Source organism: Motacilla alba, chromosome 1A (assembly GCF_015832195.1).
Source record: "Motacilla alba alba isolate MOTALB_02 chromosome 1A, Motacilla_alba_V1.0_pri, whole genome shotgun sequence".
NCBI classification, from domain to species: Eukaryota; Metazoa; Chordata; class Aves; order Passeriformes; family Motacillidae; genus Motacilla; species Motacilla alba.
In genome coordinates, this window is record NC_052031.1 from 48,954,299 (window position 1) to 48,974,198 (window position 19,900).

Here is a 19,900-nt window from a genome sequence, read left to right on the forward strand (position 1 = left end):
GGGCGGAGGCCCCGCCCCGCCGCCCCCAGCGCGCCCCGCCCCGCCCCGAGCCGGGCCCGGCGCCCCCCCGCGCCCGGAGGCCAACGCGGCCCCAGGGACCCCGACACGGCCGCGGGACACAAAACGTGCACAAAACACGAGCTTTAAATGCTTAGCAGCCAAACACATTTATTAGTATTTTTTTTATTTTTTTTCCAGGAACCCAAAAATAGTTTGTAGTTATAATGTAAGCAACTGAGTTGCACATAATACAATCATATCTTTCAAAACAAACAAACAAACAAAAAAACAAAAAAAAAAAGAACCAAAAAAACAAAACCAAAACAAGGAAAACAAAAAACCAAAAAAGCTGTTTAAAAGCCCAAAAAAAAACCTTCAGAAAACTTATATATAAGTATTACACCATCTCTCAGTTTCAATGAAATGACGACGACTTAATTCTTTATTACTCTTAACTTGTCACACTCCAATAAAACGTCACCCTTTTGTTTGTTTTTTTTTCTTTTTTTTTCCTTTTTTTTTTTTTTTCTAAATCCAGCATGAGAAATACAGTACCTGCTATGGCAAAAATACACATAAAATGCAACATTTCAGCTTATTTGTACATTAGTAGAGTTTAAACATTTTATTGGTTTTTTTTTTCTTTTTAAGTGAACCAGTGATCTTAAGTACCACTATACTAAAAGTAAAATAAAAATATAGAAAAGGAGGAAAAGGGGGCAGCCAGCCTTACAAGAGCACCTTCTAAAGTGCTGAGTTTCTGTGTCCATGGAAAACCCTTAGGCAGTTCAAACAATTCTGAGAATATGGGATGGAAATTAAGATGAAACATGGATATGCAAGACATTGTGTCATCTCCTCTACATTCTCCCCATTTGTCATGTAATTTTCCTTACTGCACACTACAGAAAGAGGGGAGAAATCAGAACTACGGTAAGAGTTTAGTAAAGGAAGCCATTTCAAGTATAAGAAAAAAAAAAAAACAACAAACACTTACAGGTAACTTGCAAATAGCATCAATACACACACAGCCACTATTTTTATTATTACAATGTCTGCTTCTGGGGGACAGTGTTTTAGGCAAGAGGACTTTAGCTGTACCTTCCTGTTACCTATTTATGTGCAAAGTAGAAAAGCTGCCTTTTCTAATCCAGCCATATTGGACATCAATGATTTTCTATTAAGCCACCTCCTCCCTCCATTCCATAAGGAGAGAAGGGGGCATTATATTACCAAGAAGACTAGATGAAATGAATCTGTTTCTCCATTCCTCTTCCAGACACACCATTCTCCTATTACTTGTTTGCAATGAAGAGAAACTTGCCAAACTCCCGATGCCCACCAGTAGCCAGTTTCCTGAACAGGTAGAAGGCATTTACCTTTGTAAACATAATCCCTTATGTTTGTGGAACTCAAAGCAGCATTTCACACCTCCAGCCGAGCAGTGGAGATGAAAATAGATCAGAACACTCCCCTGTCACTGCTTTTCCTCTTCCCCTTTCCTCTTCCGCACCCAGGAAGATTACATTTGGTTATTTTTGTTAGAAGGTGGGTGTTTTTTTGATTCTTTGAGGACAATACTTAGCATTTAGTAAAAAGTAAACATTACAGAATTACCATAATCAGATTTATACTGCTGTTTGTTCTGCTTTCTAGATGAGAAAGAAAAAGCACTATGCATCAGATGTTCTACAGGCTTTAGAGCAGATGTGGCAGAAAACCAAGATACCTCTGTGTGTAAATGCCACAGGTGCACTTGCATCACTTCAGCTTCTTTCTCTGCAGAATCACTGTACACACTTCACCTTGATTACTGGCAGAGATGGAGAGGATGGCGTAGGGCAACAGTGGAGAGATGTTCCTAAGGCCAGGGGGAGCAACGCAGGACAGAGAGGACCAGGGAGTGTTAGACAGAAAGGTTTCAGGTACAGAAACCATGTTCTTGATATTTCAAACGCCAAATTCCAAGAGGCATGGGCTCATATGCACATCCCTGAGACGCACATCCAAGAAGGAAGAAACAGGGACCAAGTGATTAAGAGGGGAGAAAGTAGCAGAGGTTCCCTGACAGCTGTGGGATTTACCCAATGAAGACCTCATCCCCCACCACCCTCCCAGAGACATTTTGGGAGAGTTGTAAGGCATATACACAAGCAGCATCTACTATCATTCTCTCTGTTCCTACGTTCTGTTGGCAGGTGATGGCTTCTGTATGTTGTGGACAAGAAGAAGAGACACTGCATTTGAAGTGTGACTGGTAACACACTGAAATTAACTCAGGGAAGGACACAGGAAGCTACTCTGCCCTTCATCCCTGGAGCAGCAGCATAAAGTGGCCAGGTTCTTCATCTTACAGTCCCCTCTCTGGTACTACACACCACCACCTCCCCTTCCTGATGGCAGGAAAGGATGTGTCTACTTGAAAGATGACATTACCAAAACTGCCATTTAATGGCAGGGAGAAGTACACAAACTTTTTCTGATTTGGTGGTCTGGTGAAAGAAGCAGCAAGCTCCAAGTACTTCAATGTTGAAGCTTACCTAAAAGTACTGGAGACATGTGACCTGTAGCAACACTGGCGTAACTATATAAAGAAGAGAAGAAGATGGAAACAGGCATAAAGACTGAAGAGTATGAGTAACTGAATCTCTATCAACTTCTATCATTTAGGATCTGAGTGTCTAATGGATTCAATAATTAAAAAAATCAAAAGGGTTATCTCCCTCCACACGAGCAAACAATGTAAAAAGAACTAGCGATCTTGCTGTGAAAACCTCATAATACTTCTACCATGCTTTTTTCGTCAAAGCACTTGACAAACATTACTAGTTGATCCTCACAAAACCCCTGTGAGGTAGGTAAGTATTATTAACAACCCCGCTTTACAGGTGAAAAAATAAAGGCAAAGTAGTTAAATGACTTGCCCAAGGCAAGGGAAGAGTAATGGCCAATGCTAAAATTCAGGAGTTTCAGGCTTCCCAAACCTGTGCTCAAGACCACTAGTTCAAATATCTTTTTACAAAGGAGATAACAGATGGAAATAATAGCCCATCAATTTTAGAAGAAAAACTAAGATTTAAAAGGTTACATCAGAAGGGAAAATGTACCACGAGGTATTTTTGTGAATGAGTTTAAGCTTCTGATTTTTTTTTTGTTTGTTTTTTTTTTTTTTTTTTTAAAGGCATTCTGACAGAGTGGAACCCTGATAAGATCACATCTGCAAGGCAGGCACAGATGCGAGAGTGATCATCAAGTCTATTACTTATTACAGTACTGTGAATGTCAACAAAAATAAAACTGCTGCATGAAAACACTGAATACAGGCAGGATAATATCTCAGTTTATGATATTACACCTAAGATAATGCCAGTACCATGGTTCACCATGGACAAAGGAAAAAGTCAAGTCAAAAGGTCCCTATTATAATGATGGAGAGAGCAGCGAGATCTACATATTTTCTGAGGAGACTCTTCCTGGAAGCTCAGCCAGCTTCAAGGAATGCACATAATTCACAATGATTACATTTTGGAGATGTGAGGAAGTAAATCTTTTTCCATGACCATTATGATATCACCTTGTAATAAAAATAGGATAGTTCCTTTTAAATAGTACATATCAGTCTACTTTCCCTAACATTTCACATACTGTCACACCATTAGCGCTAAGTCACTGGCAGCAACACCAGACAACAAAACACCAGTAGCTGCTGACATTGAAAATACACAATCCTCATAGCTGGGCTTTGATCAGCACTAGAAAGAAAGTACTGTCTCCACCATCCTGCCCACAGCTGCTCTGTCACTGTATGAAGAGTACCAGAAACAGCAGCAAAGAAAATGTTAGGGATAAGGAAGTGTGAATATCAAGGACTAGTCATATTCCAATTCTCCTGGAAGAGCACAAGGACTGTTGAAATGGAAAACAAGTAGTAAATAAAAAAACCCAGTGCCTGTGGCAGGGGGTTTCCTGAGCTTAACAAGGGCCAGAGCACAGGAGGTGGTAGATATTCCCCAGGTAGACCTGGTGTCCCATTCACCTTTTAGGCCCTGGGTTAACACTGTGTGGCTGAATTCACCCTGTGCAAGGCTAAGAGCTGATTTTGTTTTGCAGCCAACATTGGTTATTCAAATCTCTGCCCAGTTATCAATTGTCCAGCCTCTGACAAAAGAAAGGTTCTTATCAATTCCTTCTTAATTCAAAGTTATCACTTCCCCACTTCCCCAAACGATAATGGATATGCCATGGACACAGAAACTCCCGAACAGTTTAGCAAAGTATCTTTGTCCCCTACACCCCCTTTGCAGAATGCATAGTTTACAATTCACTTACAAAATAAAGAAGCAATGCTGACCACATATGGGACCTTTTTTTTTTTTTTTGAAAAAAGAACAAACAACCTCTTCTTAAGTTCAGTATCAAAATTCACATTTGCATAATAATACATTTCAAGGCCATTAGAGAGGAATGAGAGCGAAGCAAAGAAAACTGCAGAGTCTCTCCTCTCTTTGTCTTCCTGAATAGAGCTGAGGGATCCCACTAGAGTTTCTTTTCAGGGTGGGAATTACAAAGCGCTACAACAACAGCTCTTGATCTTGTACACCTCATGTTTTGGATGGGACGAAGAGGTGAATTATTAGGGAAAAAAAAACAAATGGAAGGAGACACTGCAGATTCCCATGTTTAGCTACAAACAGCTTTGAAGAAACAAAAAATTACTTCAGATTTTTTTCCTTTTAAACACTTCTACCTTACCATTTCAAAAACTTTTTTTTCTTCTTGTGTAATACCCTGTTCATTTAAATGGCAACGTTAAGTGTGCTGGAAGTCGGAAGGGTTGAAAAAAAAATTCCTGTTTTGCTTACCAGGACACGGGCAGAGAGGGTAAAAGTGTGCCTGCACCCACTATTTAACAGAAGCTACAAAACATCATCTTCTGTACATGTATAAATTTGTCTCAAACATCACTGTGTTCAAATTCTCCAGTGCTTACAAAAAACCAAAGCCACGCACACTCACACTCATGCACACAAACAAAGAGAAGCCACATAATACATATACAAACTCAACCTGCAACGCAGACTACCCTAAAACTATCAACAGCTTCTGTGTGCATCACATGACATCCCTTCGCACCCCCCACCCCAACTTCTACCACATATGAATACGTATTGTGCAGTGTAGAGACCAGCCAATGATGCTGCTTGTCAAAAGGGACCAGTGGGCTGCAATCTCAAAGTCTGACCTCTTGAAAGAATAAATTGACCCTTGTCTCCCCTCCAGCCCAAGCGGTCTCCTCAATTAGACAGTCACTATACTCACAAAGGCACATTCATAAATACCACATTTAACTTACTGCTTGTAAAAACATAGGAGGAAACGTTAAGCGCTTATACCCCGACCCATTCCTACTGACCCAGCAAGAAGTATCACAATAACATATCACTTGGTGAGACCTTACTCCACCTTTAGAAGGTACATATTAAAGAAGTCTTCAAACACCTCTTTTAAATTTTTTTTGCATAAATGAATGCTTTTTTTGTTTGTTTTTGGCTTACATATTTTGGAATACAGCACACTCACTATAAAGCTCTGTTGTAAGGCTACCCCCTAAAGTAAGGCTGTTCTACCTTGGCTTGCATTTTCACTTCATTTTGCTTCTTTTCCACATGTCCCCAAAACAAAACAAAAAAACCCACACAGCGCCTTATATAGAAAGGGTAAGCCAGATCTGGCAGGGAGAGGGAGGGGAAAGAAAGCACATAATATCATAACCACGTCACTAAAATAGCTATCCTAACAAGCTGTGCAACCTCAACAGAAACTGATAAAGAAAATGATCACTTATGGTTGGTTTTGTTTCATCTGAAACAGGAGGAGCTTCCACCTTGTCTCAATTAATAAAAACAAACATAAAAAAATGAGGAAGTTAGTTCTGTGAAGGTAACAACACACACTAACAGCCAAGAAGAGGCATTTAGCGGTCAAGGAAACACTGCTCGCCCAACACGGCCTCCTTGTATTGTGCACTCCAGTCTCTTCCCCTCTGCCCACCGCTGTCAAGAATGTTTGCTGCTAAAATACTTCAGTACTTAACGCTGGCTGGCACAATGCATTCTTCCCTTTTTTTGTTATTTTTCTTTTTCTCTGGAGTGCTCTGCATTACTTTACAGAACGGCTGTCAGAATCAAGTCAAAAAACTCCCTTTCTCACTACAAAGTTTACAGGAACCCTAACACTGCTGAATGTCACCAGTCCCAACTATCACACGAACAGGGCAAAAATGGCTCTTTTGCAGAGGGCACTTGATTTGCTAGAAGCTTGCTAGGACTCTGGGAGACTTCTAGAGAAAAGCTTTCCTGCATAGCTCAATGAAAAGCAACGCGCAGGCAAACTGTTGATGCAAACAGATGTTGTCTGCTGCACGCTACAGATGAAACTGCATCTATTGTGGCCTGACAAGTTTTAAAAGTAGGCTCCAACCCACCAGGAGCTTTTTGTAGCACAGATGAAACCTTAAATCACTCTTCATACAAGGATCAGAAGCTACAGTTACTACATCACAAAGTTAAGGTCACATAACACCACAAAATAGAGCGCTATAATTTTAAACAGGACCCTGACTCAATTTTGACAGCAATGTAGACAGACCCTTAAAGTCTACTGTAGGCAAAACTCTGCTTGGTGAGTCACTACAAAATGGACCTGTTTCCTATTATCTACTGCAAGGGAACTTTGGTAAAATTCAGCAACACTGGTATTTACAATGATGGGACACTTATGCAGAACATTGTGAAGGACATGGACTAGGCACGGCTGCTAAAAATCTCCAGGTTGGCTCCTGTCATTTAGTCCAACCAACAGGTCTACCACAGCCTAATGGTTTTTTTGTGGTTTAGGTTTGGATGTGAATTCAGGACAACAGGGAGTACCAACTCTGTCTACATTGGGAATTTCACGTATTTCTCCCCATGACTGTTACCATCCGTCTGCCACAGGTGGAAGCCTAGTACTGGAGATAAAGGGGAAGAAAGAGTTTGGGTTTTAGATATCTGTATTTTGATCACAGTGGGAATGACTATATGATCTAACAGTTCCTAAAACTGCAAAGAAGTGGCAAATAAACAACAGAACTGAAATGTTATTGTGTGCAAAATCAATTTAGACAAACCAGCAGATTCTGTGTATGTTGCTTCAGATTCAGGACCAAAGTTGTGCATCAATAACATTTGTTTACTGGAGTTTTTTTAAAAATTAATTTCAACATAGTTGTCTTGGTATTACTTTCCTGCCCATAAAGCATGCATGCATATTTACAATAAAGAAAGCTGTTTCCATTAAGGGAACTTTATATCTTTAGGCAAAAAAAAAAACCCTACCTTCTACTCAATCAGGACTATTACCCTGAGATGTTAACCAGCCTCCACAAAACCTGCATTTCAATCCATTTGAGAACCTGGATCTAAGGTCACATGATTAACAGTGAAGGCATTATATGCAACACACACTGGAAACACAACAGGTCCTCATCTGCTATTTTAACACTGATCCAGCTCATTTCACTGACCAGGCTTTTCAAATGTGGGTACCTCAGACATACAAACAGTGCTCCTCTTAAAAGTCAATAGGAAAACAGTATGCACAAACAAAATAAGAAACTTAAGAGCTACATCGTAATAATGAAGCAAAAACCCCAACCTAACCAAAATTTCCCCCCCAAAAAATTACAGTACTATTTGGATGCACTATTAGGACACAGTGGAAGATGTGGCAGCATTTTTATGAAGAAAAAAATAGGGCAAAACTTCCAAGGAATAAATGCTTAGAAATTTCATGGTAAAAAAAGAAAAAGAGGCCAACTTAATATAAATTTTAATTGTTATTTAATCTTTGAGGTGGTTATCCCACCCAGTTTTTTGAAAACAACCTGTTTATATTGCAGAGGTAAAAACACACTTGGCTTAACATTCTTACTCATTACAAAAGCCACTTAATGTGAAGCACATTAAAAAAATATATATAAGAAAAACCTGACACCCTGTGATGGTAAAAAAACCCCAAACCAACAAAAACCCCACTCTCAAGACTGCTATGCAAGTGTCCAGGCAGAAACATAAAAACACATGGCAAGAAAAGATGGCAAGTATTCCAAAGCAAATGTCAGAAGTCTAAACACAGGTGTCTGAGCTGTACCACACTTTGTTTTGCTTGCTAGACTGTGTTGTCACTGCTAAGACAAAATCCTCAAATGGAGCAAAGAATTATCAAACAAATTACAAGCTCTCAGCTTGATAGACACTGCAAGGTAGGGTAAGCAAAGTGGCTGGATTTTTATCTGGAAAGAGATGCCCCTTAGTCTATTCCAAGCTGTGCTTTCTCCAGCCTCTTCTCCCTATCTTGCCAACATTTTTAAACAAGATGCTGCCAATGACTCCCTCCTGGGAACAGTTTTGTAAAAGCCCAGAAATACCCTAACATCAATTCCTGCTGACTTTTTGCTGTTAGGAGCTCAAACGGTAGCACAATTTTTACACTGAGCAATGGATGTCCCCAGCAGCTGAGCCTGGTTAGCACAATTCTCAGACACCACTTGCAATGGTTGGGAGTGCCGTGACTAAGCCACACAGATCTGTCAACTGTAGCTGGAATACAGATTAATGTTACTTTGACAATGTAGGGAAACTGTCACTGAGGAGACAGTCACTAACACTTACAGGATGCACATTCAGAAAACGAGGAGCAGACTGTTGTACTACAATAGGTTTGGACCCAGCAGACTGCTGAAATTTATGACTGTCAACCCTTCAGCAGTCAGTCACAATCCACTTCCAAGTGAATGTCAAGTCTGTCAGCTTTTTTGACTAAATGCTATGGTTTCCTCTCTTTTAGGACACTGCTGATTTGATAAAACACAGCTTCTGGCAAAGCACTCAAATTCTCTCATTAAAAAAACCAATAAAATGAAATAAAATAGAATCCTAAACTTTCTAAGTAAATCCTCCTTCTACTGGCCCACAGCAGGATTTCTGAAGCACATTATTATTAGTACTGATGCATTATTTTCAATAGACTCACATGCACACGCAGCACAACATGAAAACACCGGGCAGCTGCTATGAGAAAGACAGAATTTGGCATCTGATTTCTTTTATTAATAATAATAACAACAACAACTTAACTACTATTAAGTAACTCATTGCACGACTTGCTCACATGGGCATGCTCTTCTTCCCTTAAGAATGGGCACATCTATTTCCATGAAGTGGCTACACTGCCTCACTTTGCCTTGTCTTCCCTCCTCTCCCCTACTGTAGGGCATGTGGGTGCATGTAACAAGGCACTAGTGCGGTTTTTGTGGTTTGAGCCGAGCCGTTTCAGGCGGAGTAAGCCCCTGACCCCTAGAGCTGGGAGGCAGAAGTTGGCCATCCCAAGACCAAACTTTTAAGTTCAAGACCGTAAGCCCTGACAGCCAGCAGCAACAGGGTGAACAGAGGAGTTTAACAGCTATTTCCCTCAAATAAAATGAAACAGAAAGACTGGGAGGTGGGGTGGATGAAGAAAAGCAAGCAGCAAATCTCCAAGTGGGGAATTAAAACTGACCAAGTAGCTGAAAACAGGGAAGCTGGTTTCCAATGTACATTTTTGTGGAGTTTTTCCATATTCTTTTTTTTTCTGCACTGAAAAAGGCAGGTTAATAGAACTACTTCATTACTGAGTGTTCTGTCAGCACTGGTTTTCTTTAGCACTGCTCAGAAGCGGTTCCAAGAAGCACCATTGTGTATTTCCTGCTAGTCGTCCTAACCAAGGATTATTTCAGTTAAACTCTACTGCATTTTAATAAGGTTTATACTTTCACTCTGCTTCAAAAAGGTGCTTGGAAGAATATTTTTATTTAGTTTCAATCGAGAGGGAATAGTAGGTTTCCATTCACACACTTCTCTTCTCCATGCAACTGCACACGTCTGCATGAGTAACAAAGCACAATAAATGATAACCTTTCTCCCACTAATTGTTTAAGATTGCAATGAATTCCTGTTGCTGAAAGTGAGAAGCTTTCTTAATGTTTCTTAATTTAGAAAGTCTTTAAAATTCTTGATCCCTTGCTTGACAGTAACATTTGGAGATTTTTTATTTTTTTCTTTTTCTTTTTATTTTTTTTTTTTAGCATTTTTATTTTAAAGTAAAAACTTTCAAACATTTTGAAGATTCAGGAACTTGTAAAAGTTTATCAACAAGAAACAGCCATCTATCTAGGATAAGGTTAAATAAACCATCTTCAAAAAACTGGCTTCCTACCCTAGAATTCCTGAGAATGCTTGCAAATTTAAAGCAGGAAAATAAAATGTTAAAATAAAAACAAAAATACTGTTAAATGCTCCCAGAGTTAGTCTTCATCTAAAATATATATATGCACTTTTTGGTCTTTTTTTTTTTTTGTATGTTTTAATTTTTTCCCTTTAAGCTTACAATGGAAGAACAATTTAGCTTTTCTTTTTAAATATTTCAAATCCCTCATTATGTCTTGTAAACAAGAGGGGCTCTAGCACCCGGCTTTCACCGTAGTATCGCAATGAAGTCAACTAGCCCAAAGTGCAGGAAAAGGGACCTTAGGGCAGGTTGGGAGAGAGAAGTGAGGGTGGAACACAGCAATGAACCAGCATGTATGGCAAATCATGTGACAGAACAGATACTGGCTCGCTCAGGCCAAAGGTGCTTCACTAGGAAGTACTGCTGGCACAGGACTTTTAAGAACTGCTCTGCGTGTCCGAGCATGCTTGGTCTTTGAGCAGAAACAAAGCTGTACAGATGCCTGAACACGAGGGTTACTAGCCAGCTAGCAGGAGCTGAAAGAAAGCATTTTGTTTCTTTGTGCATGGTGGGATAGACGGAGGAGACATGATAGGAAAGTATTTTCCAAAGGGGCCAGAGTATGCTGCATACTCCAGTTTACTAAACAAATACAAACCTACTCATACTTTTTTACCACATAACGGTTTGCATACAAATCTACAGGCATGTGTATATGCAGCATTTCCCTCAGTCAGTCTTTCCTGTGACATTGGGGCTTACATAGAAAGGGCAAATTAAATTAAACAGCCATGTAATTCCCTAGCCCTTCCCTCCCACCCCCAGCACACAGGCATACACACACACACACGCGCACACCAACCTCCCCCTCATGACTTGCATCTGTTTTTGCTTCTGCCCAACAAACCCATGAGTTAAATGCATTAGACATGGTCATATCCTTCAATGAAAACGCTGAAGAAACAGACTCCCTTATCTGCCCCCTCCACCAGGTGATAAAGCACTGCTCCCTCTGAGGGCTGGAATGGACAGGTATGTGCTGGTACAGAAGGTCGGCACTTTGTTAGACAGTATAACAGCTGGACAATGCTGCATGGAAGTCCTAGCACTTATGGAAAAAGTACCGGCACCTCTCTTCCCTCTTCCCCCGGCCCCACCCCCACAAAAAGCTTCCTGCTTTGTGTCAAGGGATGTTCCTTCAAGTCTGCTACAACTCTTTTCACAACAACAGGTCTTAAAAGTTTTGTTCCCAGCGCACACATGCACGCACACACTGGCTATCACTGTGGATTATGGGTCACCCCTATCCTGCCCAGAGTATTACTACACTGATGCTAAAAAACCCCAAACCTTTCCTTAAATACAGAAATTTAAAAGCAACAGTACAGAAAAAAGTAAAAACAAAAAGGTGCAATACTTCTTTAAAAAAAAAAAAAGTCTTTGCTAGTTATATACCTCCCTAAGCAAAACCACGTACACAGGAAAAAACACAACACAGAGAAACAAAAGGAAACCTTTGAAGTACACACTGGTTTAAGAACATTCGTAAGTAAACGTTTCTGTCAGTGATGGTCTGGCGCTGTAATGACACCAAGGCCTGGCACAGGTAACGCTCACCATGAAGGACGCAGGAAGGAGTTGGCTGCATGTGCTTTCAGGAGATGAGGCAGGCTGGCCGGCACTTTGCTGACACCATTTAGTTTTTTGTCAGTTTTAATAGAAGCAGTAAATCAACTAAAAGGCTACTTTGGTTGGGCTGGATTTTCAAGCTCTTGATGGATTCCTCCAGAATGAGTACAGGTGCTTATTTACGTTTGGGGGAGAAAAGAAACACTCTTTTTTAAAGGTACTGAAGCTCGCAAGAGACTGAAAAAGAACATTTGTCTATCTGCAAAAAATTGGCAATGTCTTCTTTCCTCCTCTTTTCCCCTTGTTGGAAGAAATAAATGGCTTGCATTATATAACAAACACTCTAGGGTTCATTCAGTACAAAAACCCCACATGCAGACATAAATAAAGATACTGTTACTCAAAAAACAACATTGTTTCCCCTCTCACCAAATCCTCTGGATATGGCAGTGTTCTGCTCTACCACAGGGTTAGAACAAGGGCTAGGAAGCAACTATCCACTCTATGATCTGCAGATTTGAGACAGCACCCTGCTAAAACAAGTTTAAAAAATCCTACTGACAAATTTTAATCCAGCCCAACTGGATTCCGCTTCAGCCACAGGGACTCCACCATGCCTGCCTTGCTTTCACAATCAAGACATGCAAATGGCCAGCCAGCCTGTAGACCATCAGCAATGCAGCGTTTCAAGATTATATATATAGAGAAAAAAATGCACACACACAAACATGTGCACACGCACTCACACAGAAACAAGCACACGTGGGCAGTTACATGTGCCAGAACACACTGGTAGTTATCAACCAGCCAATCACAAAGTGTTGGTTTTTTTGTTTTGTTTGTTTTTTCTGTTTTTTTTTTTTTTTTTGTGGGTTTTTGAAGTTTTAAAATTTTTTTTCTAGGTTTTTTTTTTGTTTTTATTTTTGTTTTTAAAGTGAGGCTCCGTCAAGTCTTTCCCTCCCCCCCCTTATTCTTTTAAACCCCTCCCCAATCCCAACCCAACATGGTAGACCTAAGGACGGAAACACACCCAGTGCAAACAAAGTTAAAAAGCTATTTTTTCAGTATATATGTTTCTTAGCAACAACTTCCGTATAACATGAAAAAGTGAAAAACTAGAAACTAATTTTTTTAATTTTTTCTGTTTAAATTTAAATGGTATGTGTACTTGCTTCACATTGTCTTTCTAAGTTGGCGTTCACGATTCAAGTATTTCAAGAGTGATATGTTCTCTTTTTGGATTCATATTCCAAACGAAAAAACTGAAGTTATATAAGGGAGGCAACTATGTGCTCAGACAGTCTGTCAATGACCCACCTTTTTTTCTTTCTCCGTTTTCTTTTTTCCTTTTATAAATGTATTTATTGCAAGTTGAAAAAAACGAAAAAGGTCAAGTTAGTGCTGCTGCTGTTCCAAAAAAGGTCACGAGGTCAGAGTTGAAAGTTCTAAGTTCAGATTGAATCCGACCCTCCTCCCAGAAGGTCTCCAGGTAGTAAGGGAGCAGGGCTGCCCATTCGGTGTGGATCCTCTACGCTTGGGACCCCCCACAAGCTTGAAGAATAGTTTGGGGGCCCCCACAATGAAGCGCCAGTGAGATCACCCCCACTGCTGCCGCCGCCGCCACCACTGCTCCACTGCCCAAGCCCTGTTGACCCACCAAAGAGATTCAAAGCAGGTCCAACTGGATCTGTCTGGTTCTGTCCTGTCTCCAGGGATTGCCAGCCCGCTGCCGGTGCACTTGGGGTTGCTGCAGGTGTAGGGGGCTGAGCTTGTGCCAAAAAGCGACTAACCTCTTCATCTGTGGCAAACTCAGCCAGGATGGTAGTGTTTCCCAACACACACCTACAGGGCAAGATACACATAAGGGAAAAAAAAAGTTAGAGACAAAAGGTAAGGGCAAGGGATTCAGAACGCACAGCAACAACACTAACAGGTGCCCAAACCAAAGGAGGTATCAGCTACATAGCTACCATGGGAGGACAGGGAAAACTTCAGCTGTTTTTGAGAGTGAAACTCACTCAAAACAAAAGAACTTCCATTTTATACGGGGGGAAAAAACCAAACCAAAACAAAACCACCCCAACCCCCTTGCCCCAACATTCATTTGTGCCTGAACAAAACCTTAATTAATAAATTTAAACTAAGGTTCTGAATGTTAACACCAAGAGCAATAAAAATGCCTATACCACGTAGGTAAATGCACATATGCCATCTTTCAAACAAAACAGACGAAGAACAGGTTAAAATCCTTTGGAATTCAGGAGATAAGTAAAATTCAAAAATTTTCACTGAGTTTAGGGGCTTACATCACCAATCCCATACCCTCAAAGATTTTTGTCTCAAAACCTTGCTTACATGTGCAGTGCAGTCTGGGCCTTGGCCGCCTCCTGTTTGGTGTTGTATCGGATGAGGGCGGTGCCCTGGGTCAGGTTCAGATGGAATGTCAGCAGTGGGCCATGCTGCATGCAGATCGTCCTCAAGGTTGACCCATCAATCTGAGGAAGAATAGCCAGGATGAAAGAGATGTTTGTAATTATTTCCCCAAACATACTTTAATCCTGACTTCGTCACAGTAATTGAAAAATATACTGCTCTCAGAAAGAAAAACAGATGAAAGCAGTGGGAAGAAAGCAAAGGTGACAGAAGTTGATTTTCAAACAGAAACTGGTATGCCTTGACTTCTCAGTTACATGGAATTTGCTTTAGTATGGAATAACCTAAATTATCTTTCCTGTTCCTTTACAGCTTGAGTCCAGTCTTCCTTCTTTCACTATCCTTACGTTGACAGCTTTTCCAGTAATTTTACACAACTTGTACTTCTCACCATCTTCAGTCATGAGAATTTCTACCAAAGGAATCAGAATGTCTTAGTCTCCAGCTCTCTGATTTCAGTAGAATGTATATAAACTATTTTAAAAGGTTTTTGCAAAACTGGAAATATCTCTACAATGAAATTTTTGAAAATTTATTTTGGTGCTTCTTTGTCTTTGTGGTTTATGAAACAGTGACAGAAAGAGTCAGTGATTTTGCTGCCAAACCCACCAATATTCATTCCATCTGAACTAATGTTTTCACAGCAGTTGTTGCCTACATTCCTTCTGCAGCAGTAACAGCTTGTTATTTACCTCCAGTAACAGCTGTTCTCCCAGGTGTTCTTACAGACAGATTCCTTTCCTGGTGTGCCACAGGGACATGGACATACAAATAGGATCCATATGTGCAAATACTTAAGGAAGTGCTACTTTTCTTCCTTCTTTCCCCCCTATTTTATAATATAGCTTCAAATGAGGGAAAAGGAAGTTGTGTGGTGGTATAAATATGGTCAAGGTTAAAACAGAGAACCTTGAAATGAACATACTGTTCTTTCCAAGCCTAATCATTCTATGAGTCTATGAATCCATCTGAACCCTTATACTTCTCTGTGTACTAATCCACAAGGAAGAGAGAATCCACAATGAGACAGTTATGATCTGTTTCTCTTCCTACTAACTTAAACACCTCCAAAATATATTCTTCTTCCACTAAATAATTCCTAAAGCACCACTGAAGTATTTTACGCAAGTCAGACTTAGAACTGTGCTCTTTCCTCACACCACTTGTTCCTTCACATCAAGGTAACCAGTCTTTTTTACAAAAGGAGCATGGCTCGCCATTTCAGGTGATCTGCTGGAGACCTCAGCTTTTCCTTTTCACATCAACCCTTTTTTCAGGACAGTAGAAACAAGGTAAATTATCTGGCTGAACAGGGGACTCTCTGTCTAGACCTCATGGCACTGCTGATAATCATATAAGCTGTTCCTAGGCCTTGAATACTAATTGGGAATGCTGAAACCAGTATCTCCACAGAATTCATTCTGAATGGCAGCAAGCTTTGAGAATACTTGCAGAAATAACCTAACGAGACTGGTTTTGGCAGGAGTGCTGGAAAAATTCTGTGGTTTCACTATGGAAACACTAAAGTGAAAACTGGCAGTTACATCAAATTTCTTATTGACAACATCCCAAAGAACAGCTATAAACCATTTCACATTACAGTCATGAAATTCACCCTCATTTCTAAGAAAAAATCTTTCTGTTCAATTATTTTTTGTAACTCTTACGTAAAGAAATGTTTTAACAGTCACATAGCAAAACCTGAACATCTTAAAATTAGCTGAAGAGATTACAATAGAAAAACCAGTCAGACTGCAGCTTGGTTTAGTAGAAATATGTTGCATATGCTGACAAATCTGATTGTGTCAGATTTTATTCAAAAAGAAACAAGTGAATTATTCACAAATCCTTGCTAAAGCAAACAAGTCCCCAGAAACAACCACAGAAAATACCTGTGGAGTGAGATTGTGAAGAACCAGCCAGTAGCTAGGACGAACTGAGCCACCATCACTCCAAGTAGATGCTGCAAATCATAAGACAGAGCAATCAAGACAGATTTGATACAAAGAAAAACCGTCCTTCATTACTATTAGGTCTTTCAGAAAAGAATCAGCATTACCAGCCCTGTTAAAACATGAAAGTCTAATCTTCAGTCCTGAAAACAAAACCACACCTTTGCTCACAGTTCACATCAAGATTAATTTTACTAGAGTTTATCTTTGAGGAGTTTCTCACACACAGCAAGCATCTAGTCTTGAAAGACCCTATGTAGCAGATATTTTCTTCTGCAGGGAATGAGTGAAGAAGGGCTGAGAGCTGCCAGAAGGACCTGGGATTCCACCCCCTACAGCCCCAATTACTGACAGCAAATTTCCATTTCAAGAAGAAACTTTTTTTTCCCCTATTACCAGACAACTGCAACTTTCTTTCCTCCACACCACTGGTGCTGTAAAACATCCACTGCTCAGGTCTGATCAGTGGTGCTACCAGCCGATTTGTTCTCACCAGAGCCAAGCCTTGAGTCCTGTGCCCCCCAGCCCCTGACCGATCGGGGTGCTGTGCTGTTCCATGGAGATGATGGTTTGGGGTTGGTCAGGCCAGGAGGTGGGCGGGGCAGCCCTGTAGTGTTCCTTGAGGAAATATGGTTTTTCCACATCTTGTTGGAGAGATGAGTGGGATTGTGTCCTATGGGATCTGGGGACCACGTTGATTTGTAATCACTGAATTTTGCTAGAAGATTAAAGAAATTGTATGTATTAGAGAAACTTGTGAGATTAAGTACCTGTCCTATCACACTAAGTCTTTTGACTGCATTTATATTGGAGACAGGTGCAAAACACAGGACCACACAATAGTTTATCATACCAAAAAAACCCCATGCTAAGTAAGTTAATATTTGCTCATTTTATATATGCTGATTTAAGAAAAGTAATATACCAGGATCGTTTATGATAAAGTAGCTGATTGCAGTATGTTACACCATTAATTAGATGAACTGCAACTTTTATGTCCACACTACATTTCATCTGAGGATTTCTTCAAAGTTTTGGCACTACTGACCTTTAATGGAACTGAACCTTCTTCATGTAAAAAAAAAAAACCTGCAGAGCACTGAAAGGAGTAGTCACCATTCTTGGTCTACTAAGCTAATGTTGCCTCCTAAAGATGTCCTCCCAACAAGATCAAAGCTTTCTCAAAAGTCACAAACCTCACACAATGTGGACACAGCAGTACTGCATAAAGAAGGCTGCTTAGCTGTGTGACGGCTGGACTTCTAAACAATCTTGTTATCGTGTTTTTTTACTAGAAAGTATTACTAAGAGGCAGGTGCCTGTTAGAGGACCTACACTGGATAACACATTTCCAGAACTCTTTATAAAGAAATGCCATAAAAGAAAAACAAAAGCTCTCCCCAAAACATCACTATTGGTCATGAATATTTGCGAACTCTGCCTAAACCAGTTTTTTAAAAAAGGCAGACTGCAAATTCTCCCACAACTTCTGACACCAAGGAACATTTCAAAAATCAAAATTCCTTGAAAATTCCTCATTGTTCTGCACTGAGAACCAGTCAACACAGACATGGGGGGGGAAGGCTGTGTTGGACATTCTCTTAATCATAACTCTCATGTACGTGTGTGCAAATATGTGCATTTAACTTCAGTCACCAGCAGACAGTGGTGAACGTAATTTACAATAAAGTGAAAAACGACATATTTATGATATGCCAGGGTACCATAAAATAACATATCTGGAAACCAAGATCATAAAGCTTTCAGCATGTATGAGCATACTTAAATTTACAGCTAGATCGCTGTATTTTCATGACACAGAAATGGTCAGTAGCAAGCAGGTTGCAAGCACTAACCTTTGAAAGTGCTTAAAAACCTGCTTTCACTAGACTCTGCTTTACAGATAGGTGAATTCTAAATTCTCAGTTCAGATGATTTGCTCTCTGGCTGTAAAACACTCGTGTCTACCAGACAAAAAGAAATTGGTATGTGGCAGTGGTCTCATTTCCTCAATTTGACTACGACTTCAGCATTTTTATCTCTTCAGTCTTTCTTATGTGCCAGACAAAAATTAAGCAAAGGCAAGAAGTTGCTACATGCCACTCCTTTCCTCAGGGTATAACAGAGGAACCTTCTATGCCACTAGAATACTGCATACGCTGCTTCAAACCAAAGTCAGCTCACAAATCAGTGGCAGGAACTCAGCTTTTCTTAAGGACTAAAGAGCACTTTCAACACATTGGTGAAGATGCTGAGGTAATGCCTGAATGCAGCTTTCATTCAGTATGATGAAAAAACCTGAAGTTCAAGCCAGATGTAGCTCTCAGCTCTGTTTGTCATCCCTGCTATTTATACACAATTCTTCATTTTTAAGTAATTGTCAAGACAATGATGCCTTCAAGAAAAAAATGTGACATTTGCATGAATCTTAAAATCCAAATGGTTCATCTGGAGCACACACTTTACTGTGAAGTGTGTGCAGAAACAGTTTTTAAGCACAAGGCTGTGGAAACCTTCTTATGAAGGATCTGAGACATATATTTAAGTTTATATATACAGGCCAACCATTAAAAGCAAAAGGACCAAATGTCTTCACTGTCCAGATTTCAGGGAATGATGAGTGCTATAAAAGGCAAGGCAAAAACATTCCCTTCACAGCACGCCCATGTCCTAAAGTTAAAGTAAATAAAATCACTCACTTACTAATACATACATAAGCAGGTAAAATTTTAAAAATTATGACATGTCAACAGATTGTACATGTACTGTTTTTGTCTTTCCTTTTGCATCTGCTGCTTCCTACTACTCTATTCTTTAACTTGCATAATATGCTGGTTTTGACTGGGGTAGAGTCAATTTTCTTCATGGTACCTGGTATGGAGCTCTGTTTTGGATTTGTGCTGGGAATGATGCCTTAGGTTTTAGCTTTTTTATTTTTCAGATTCTGTACTGCTTTAGTGTGTAGCTCTGAGCTTCATACTAAGGGATAGTAAGCTCTCTTCACAGAGTAGCTAGACAAAACAGTTCCTTTCCTAGCCTGGGACCAAAGACAACCAACCCAGATTTCAGGTCCAAGAGCATAAACAATGTGGAGTGAAGAGAGAAAAATAAGAAGGATGGGACTTCACAACCTAAAGCTATAGTGGGACAATTACCTCCAATATGCTAATGAACCAGAACTTATGAAAGTGAGAGACCTCGTGACTGGCCGTCCATTTTTGTGACCATTTTGGGTTCATCTTGGGTGTAGCCCTGGCTGGGCTCTTGTACTGCCCAAGGTGTATCCACTGAGGCCTTCTAATAAATACCTACTTTATTCTTTAACTCTGCCTAGCCTCTGTTTTAGGCCAGCCTTCACAAGGTATCACAAACAGCATGGATAAATACAGATTTAGTTATATTGCTGAGGAGTGCTTACAAAGCATCAGGGCTTTTTCTATTTCTCACATCCTCCCACCAGCAGGAGGGATGAGGGTACACAAGAAGTTGTGAGGAAACGTAGCCAGGACAACTGACCCCAACAGTGCAAAGGGATATTCCGTACTATATGGAGTCATGCTCAGCATATAAAAAACTGGGGG

At 40.2% G+C, this 19,900-nt stretch overlaps 1 protein-coding gene across 17 annotated transcripts in view; it reads right to left on the bottom strand.

Annotated features, from left to right (window-relative positions):
- Positions 1–142: 142 nt before the first annotated feature.
- Positions 143–19,900, bottom strand: part of TNRC6B (trinucleotide repeat containing adaptor 6B) — a 134,623-nt gene continuing 114,865 nt past the window's right edge. For 15 of the 17 annotated variants that reach the window (XM_038155446.1, XM_038155454.1, XM_038155447.1 and 12 more), the window contains 4 exons: positions 16,813–17,037; positions 16,260–16,330; positions 14,290–14,429; positions 143–13,776 (listed from right to left, as the gene is read on the bottom strand). In XM_038155446.1, coding sequence (XP_038011374.1) covers positions 13,386–13,776; positions 14,290–14,429; positions 16,260–16,330; positions 16,813–17,037 — 827 coding nt within the window. In that variant the 3' untranslated portion in view covers positions 143–13,385. Of the gene's footprint in view, positions 13,777–14,289; positions 14,430–16,259; positions 16,331–16,715; positions 17,038–19,900 lie in introns of all 17 variants that reach the window. The other 2 variants (XR_005259158.1, XR_005259159.1) reach the window with 1 other exon arrangement.